This window comes from Leptonotus elevatus, chromosome 5 (genome assembly GCF_054856555.1).
Source record: "Leptonotus elevatus isolate MCC_2025b chromosome 5, RoL_Lele_1.0, whole genome shotgun sequence".
In the NCBI taxonomy this organism is placed as follows: domain Eukaryota; kingdom Metazoa; phylum Chordata; class Actinopteri; order Syngnathiformes; family Syngnathidae; genus Leptonotus; species Leptonotus elevatus.
The window spans coordinates 24801138-24808264 of NC_141243.1; the positions used below are offsets into that span (position 1 = coordinate 24801138).

Consider the following 7127-nt stretch of genomic DNA (forward strand, 5'->3'; position numbering starts at 1 on the left):
CCTTTCTGTTTGCCCCTTTATAGGATTTAGTATGCACAAAGGGACACTGGCGGTTTTCAAATTAAAAGTCTGGATTTCAAAATAAACTGTTACTGACAAGCAGTTTAAAATATTTTTTTCCTTTTCTAACCAGAAAACTGTTTATTTATGTGTGTGTGTGCGTGTGAGAGAGAGAGAGAGAGAGAGAGAGAGAGAGAGAGAGAGAGAGAGAGAGAGAGAGAGAGAGAGAGAGAGAGAGAGAGAGAGAGAGTATACATACACATACACGCACACGCACCAAATGACTCCTCCTTCTAGGACACAGTTCGTGCCTCAGACCAGCTGTCTGAGCCCTCTCTTGGCACTGGCTCTAAATAATCCAGGTGGCAGCATTGCTTGAACAATATCTCTTAGCTCTAATTTTCTGAATTACAGCTCTGCGATCTTCACAGATGCACACACGCATGTGCTTTTACCTTGGTCAGAACAGTTATTTTTGTGTCTTTCTGCCATAATAAAATGGAAACAAATGCTTAAAATAGTTCGCTTTGTGTATGGTGAACTAACATAACGTACATACTTGCCAACTCTCCCTATTCAGGCGGGAGACTCCCGAATTTCAACCCTATCTCCTGCTTGTCTCCCAATTAATTTCATTTCTCCCGCTAATCTCCCGATTTTCCAGCGAAGTAAACAGTTTACATTGTGGGGAATATTTGTCACATTGTCTGGCAACCAATGCGAAGTGAAGGACAACTTCAAAATAAATCTTACCTTACCAAATAATATGTGGAGTGTAATGCCTTGGAACACTTTCTTCTTCTTTTTTTTTAAATCACAACGGATGACTTGACGGGTCATGCAGAATGTGTGTCGGCTGCTCATATTGCCGCAGTGACGTGTGCAGTGAGCTCTAGGTTTGGGTAGGCAGCCAATTACAAATCTGTGTGTCGGCAGGCGATCATATTTTAATTTCCATCCAGCATATTCTATGGCTATACCAGACAAATCAATAAAAGCAATATCCAAATAAATTTTAATTTTATTTGGAAAAATAGAGTCGACTATATGAAAAAATCTAAAATTGTAAAATAATATAAAGAAGATGGACTTCAAGCAATTGATTTTGAATGTTTAAATGCTGTACTTAAAGTGAAATGATTAAGATCTTTCCTACTAGAAAATAATAGCATCTGGTTCTGTATGTCCAAAGGTGTTTTTTTTAAAAATGGGAGGTGTTGAATTTGTCCTTAGGTGTGATTTTAACATTGATAAAAACGCCAGTTAAATTTTCATCTTTTCATAAGCAAGTCCTTAGACTTACGTACAACCACAATTTTACACCATATCAATCCCCAATTTGGAATAACAAATATGTTCTTTGCAAAAGAAAATCAATCTTCTTGCAGAACTGGATGGATAGAGTGTGGTCACTACGTCACCTAATGGATGATCAGGGCAACTGGCTTTTGTTTGAAAATGTTTGTGCTCTCTACAATATTACATGTCAAAGATCAGAATTTTAAAATATTTTTAAAGCAATTCCTCAAGATGTTAAGCAACAGATTGTGAACATGGATATGGGGAATTTGCCAGCCCCAAGATTCTCAATGTTACACATTTTCGGCCATTTAAAAAAAAAATATATATACCAAATAAAACACTAAGAAAATATTTAAACACTCAATTATTACCTATAATACCAAATAAACACTCAATCGTCCAAAAATTCTCTGAAACAGAAGTTAATAAGATTAGAACTGAATATTTGAAATTCCCTGTCAATAATACAATTAAAGAAACACACTTTAAGATCTTGAATTATATTTATCCATTCAGTGAACTGCTTAGAAAAAGGTTTAATATTGTACAAAATGTTTGTATTTTTTATGAGAAAGACATTGAAACTACAGAACATCTGTTTTACCAATGTGTTTACACAAAAACATGCTGGGATCATCTCTGGGACTGGCTGTCTTCGAAAATCCGGCTACAGGACACTTTGGAATGGGACAACATTCTGTTTGTTTGTTTTTTCCTGATGTTTCTGAAAGATTGTGATAAATAATATCGTATTGCTGGCCAAGTATTTTATTCACACATGCAAGACAACTATGTAAAGTCGTTTAAATATATGACATGTCAAAATACTCTTTTCCTGATGCGAAAACTTGAAGTTACAACTGTTTGACGACCTCTAGTGTGTAAGTGTGTTTGTGTGTGTGTATGAGAAGTGGTGATGATTGGGTTACTGGTTGGTGCCTTGTAAACCGCACTTTGACATTTCTTTTTGAATTGTGTTTGATGCCAAAATGTTTGTTGAAATTTTTTATTTCAATAAAAAACTAAAACAAAAAACCTTCATAGTCGCGCGGCGTGATGACGTCAGACACCTTCGCAGGTTGCAGAGCGCAGTGAATTGAGACACAGCCATATTCGTCGCTGATATCGCCCCACCCTCTGCTCAATGACGTTCATATTCTTTTCCGGGTTCACCATCAAAGCAGGACAAACTACTGTGAGCAGGGGGCTTGGGGGCTATGAGGGTGCTTTTCTTTCGAAGGTTAGTGAAGCTCCTCACTCTGAGCATGTTACTCGTGATTGTCCTGTCAGCTGTCTATGTCGGTAGAAATTTATCTGTTAAGCAATTTACGAAGCCAAGCCCCCTTCCTAAGGAAGAGTACAGGCTCCTGTCTCCTGAAACGTACTCATATATTTTCAACCAGCCTGACGCTTGTACGAAGGCAAGTCCTTTCCTGGTGTTTGTGGTCCCAGTGTCACCTCAGGATTTGTCCGCAAGGGATGCCATAAGAGAAACGTGGGGTTCTGCAGGTCAGGATACCATGACACTGTTTTACATGGGGGTGCCCGAGGGGGGGCAGGTGAGAAGCATCCAGAACATGCTGGAGGAGGAGAGCAAGAAATACTCGGATGTCATCCAAATGAACTTCTTGGACAGTTACAAGAATCTCACAATCAAGAGCATGATGATAATGAACTGGCTGGCGACCTACTGCCCCCATGCCACCTATGCCATGAAGGTGGATGCCGACATATTTGTGAACGTATTCTACCTCCTCAGATTACTCAGCAGCGCTCCCAGGAGTGATTACATTACGGGATCAGTGATAACTGACGGCAAGCCGAGGAGAGACCTCAACAGCAAGTGGCACCTGCCAGAGCAGCTGTACCCCGACGACAGCTTCCCTGCATATGTGTCAGGTGCTGGCTACGTCTTCTCAATAGACATGGCCGCCAAGGTCTCATGGGCTTCCAGGTTCGTTCCAAGGATTCCATTAGAGGATGTCTATGTGGGATTGTGTCTGCACGTGCTTGGTGTACGGCCTGTCTACTCAAGAAGATGGCTGGAATTCAGGAACCTCTTTGAAATCCGGAATCTGGTCTATGACAGATGCACTTTTGCCAGACTTGCTCTCATCAACGGCTTTGAGCCTTTCCGCTTGCGACAAGTTTGGAAGGATTTCTCACAGGGCTATAAAAGATGCTGGATTTGAATTATGTATGTATGAATTGTGATGATGTAATTATACAAGCAAAATAGTGATTTATAAAAAATCAATAGTTTTGTGAAAAGTATTTATTTTGAAAGTGCCTGACATCTGCATTCACCCAAGAACCCCCCCTCAAATTGGCTATTTAACGGACAACACTGCATCAAATAGTATGCTAATATTAAATGGTGATAATGTTTTCAAAATCTTTTGGAGAACTTGGAAGCCAGGGAATGTTCATTTTTCATCTCAATATATTCTGTATATACTTAAAGTGCTGCAGTAGTTTGAGGAATGAAAGTCATGGCTTATTTCTTGGATTTACTTTGAAACTTTTAGTGTCTTGATCCAAAGTGCTGGGAACTGCTGTGTTATATATATGTGCCTCTTGTATCTTCCTTCAGTGCCTGCTGTTTTTTTTTTTTTTGTTCTCCACACTGGAAGTTTAAGGGTGGATGAAATCACCCATACTTAATATTGCGTGACCTTGCACTTCTGTCTGACATAAAAAACGAAAATAAAAAAACGTAACCAAATCTTTTTAAACTTGACAAAGACCTGCTGCTTACAAGTAGCTGTGCCTTTTTTGGATATTACAGTATTGCTGTTGTTTCACTCTGTGGCCATTTGGTGGCGGTATAGACCAAGAGTTTAGTGCCTGTGTCAACTACTGTACAGCTCTCATGACCTTTAAACATAAGAGCAAGAAACAACATAACTGTCTGATGCCTTTAAATTCTGCCTTTTTTTCTTGCTGCTTATTATAATATGTACCAAAGTACCTTTATATATCAAGTTACTGAATGTAGAAATAGATGTATATTATGCTTTATCGATCCCTTGAGTGCAATTAGTTACCCTGCGCTTGGTTTAGTCCACATCTCGCCCAAAATCAGCTGGTATTGACCAGTACATTTGCTCTCTTTGAGATGATTGCAGTGCCTAATATGTCTTGTATGTGCAATTGCATGTCTATTTTTTGTTTATGCTGTTTCTTATGCTGATCTATTTATGTTAATTGAGAATTGTAGCCTACACTGTACTCATGCTGTTTATGGCCCTAAAATAAAAAATATTTATAACCTGGTCCTCAGGAGTGTTGTGACTGGTTGGAATGAATAGAAAAATGCAGAATGTAGGACCTGTGTGTATCGGTCCAGTTCACATTCCCATTACAAAAATTCCAAGCGTACCAAAATGCAGCAGTATGTGATGTCATGCTTCATCACAAGAATGGAACCAGGAAGAAAGTTTGCTTTTTAATTCACTGCCAACAACTACTTTAATGTACGAGATATCAAATATCATATCCATTATAACTGGGAAGGTTGGGAGTATATTTGTTAAGATAACTTTAATGGAAGGGGGGGACAGTTGTTGATAATGTCGATGATTATCTATTCTAGACAATCTTGTATGCTCCAAGACACCATGCAGCAAATAGCTGAGTGCATTTTTAAAAGCACGACTCATGCACATGGTTCTTATTCACACCGTGAAAATATGTATAGCCATCAGCCTTTGCCTTTGCTGACTGCAAATGTGCAATGCAAAGATGTGTATGTTGATTTAGGAATTTAATCTGTTTACACGCCACATAGAATTGTGTCACCATAATTATAGCATGGTACAGGAGGAGCTTGTTTTTAATTTACACTGCAGGGCTCCTGACTAACTTAATCTGCTCTGTGGGTGCACATGGGCTGTAACCCACAGAGCAGGTGCTTCTTTGAGTTCCCGTTTTGCCTAGGAAATTTCCTCATATCCTATCCAAGTGAGAGAACCCGGAAGTACTTGGAGGGTAGGATTGTTGAAATTCTACATATATTCATGAAAGGTGCTTAAATCCAATCTCTTCTGCCCTCGGTTAGTGTAGAGGACGTAACCTAGGCAGCGAGCTAAACATTTGAAATGAGTTCCATAAATAAAAGGACACGTGGTTGTTGTAGCCTTTGGTCTTTAATTCCTTTTTCTTTTTTCTTTTTTTTGTGTGGAACTGCAACATGCAGATCAAAATAAAACATAAGTGCTCCTGCATAAAAATAACAGTGTAAGCAATACCACTTAACATCTGCATAGCACATGTAGGCTAACACTGATTTTAGCATAGATTAGCAGCTAACGGCTAATAGCAATGAGCTATCGTTTTACACAATCTTTAAAGCTCAGTGCCCTACTAGTGCTAGAGTGTTCTCCCTGAGACTAGGAGGTTGTGGGGTCAATCACTGGCCAGGTCATACCAAAGACTATAACAATGGGAACCATTGCCAAGTAAAAATTCAACTTTGACAGCAATCTTTGTTTTTTACAGGTCAAACATATAAACAGTATTTTTCCTTCAAAATAACATCAAACAATTCATAAGAAAAAGGATATTGATGCCAAAAAACAATTATCTAACAACGAAATTATGCAGGTATCTATTAACAAATAAAAAATTTTTTAACAGTTTTCTATGAAGACTGAGTTATTTACAGGTGCGTCCATCCACTGGCAACCACACCTCATTACAATAATTTTTAAGCTCAATACTTGCTGGGGACTTGCATGAGGTTGTTCTACGTCCAGTGCATAAAAAATACGCAAAACCCGAGTTAATTCGTGGGTGGCAATGATTGAGTTAACATTTACTTGGTGGAGTATACTTCCAATAAGTACAAGAAAAGTAAACTGGAAGTATACTCCTAATTTTGAGTATACTTCAAGCATACTTAAATATACTTCTTTTTGGTAAGAGATGACATCACAGTTGCTCAGGTCTTGGGTAACAACCAATCACAGCTCAGCTTCAGAAAACAGGTGAGCTGTGATTGGTCGTTTCCTGAGCCATGAGCAACTGTGATGTCATCTTAAGTCGACCGCAAGTGGCAAAATGGTCGCCCCTCAGATGCATGATGTCACCCTCCACCACTCCCCTCCCCAAAGAAACTGTGGAGTGTGCAGAGTCCGCACACTCTACTATAAAGGGTAGATAAAAGCTGATTGGTGCAGTCAGAGTAAAACAGTCAGGGCTCTTCGTACTCATCTGGGCATTGGTGGATGCATGATGTAGAAAAAGCTTTAATATTACCTTTTTAAAACGGCACAATGCACCTTTAAGTACACAGCGACACACAATGAGTTGCACCGGCATGCAAATAAAGATGTTTCGATTTTCTATGGCAAGTTTGACTCTGGAACTGGCTATTTCAAATGTATTGTCATTCTTTACATTTTATTTTTTCAACCAGTGTCCCCGGATGTGTTCACACTTTGAGGTACCCTTTGGCATTTGTCTGCCCAATTGCTTCTTCTGTATGTGCTTTGTGTTTGAGTCTATTCAATTCTGACACAGTCTGAGTAGGAGTTAATGCTTTGGGCCAGAGCTGCTCATTGTTTCATACAAACCGTGACCTCCCCCATTCTGTGCTGTCTTGTGTCTGCACACATCTCATCAACACATGCTGCTCTAGGAGAGTTTGTAATCCACTTCAAACAGTCATCACAAAATATATGCTTTTTGAGGCATAAATAAATAATGAAATCCCTGCTGCCAAATGTCGGTGAAAATCTGTCCATCCGTCCAACGCGGAGCTCTTGAAGCAGCAATCAAGTCCGTCTGCTATCCCCTTCCAGCCTCCCTACTCGTGGGTGGAG

The 7127-nt window shown here is 39.4% G+C and overlaps 1 protein-coding gene across 1 annotated transcript; it reads left to right on the top strand.

The window, feature by feature from the left end:
* The first annotated feature begins 2450 nt into the window (after positions 1–2450).
* b3galt8 (beta-1,3-galactosyltransferase 8) lies at positions 2451–4578 on the top strand. Its single transcript, XM_086076445.1, has one exon. The coding sequence runs from the start codon at positions 2520–2522 to the stop codon at positions 3492–3494; it is 975 nt and encodes a 324-aa protein (XP_085932571.1). The 5' UTR covers positions 2451–2519; the 3' UTR covers positions 3495–4578.
* Positions 4579–7127: the final 2549 nt, after the last annotated feature.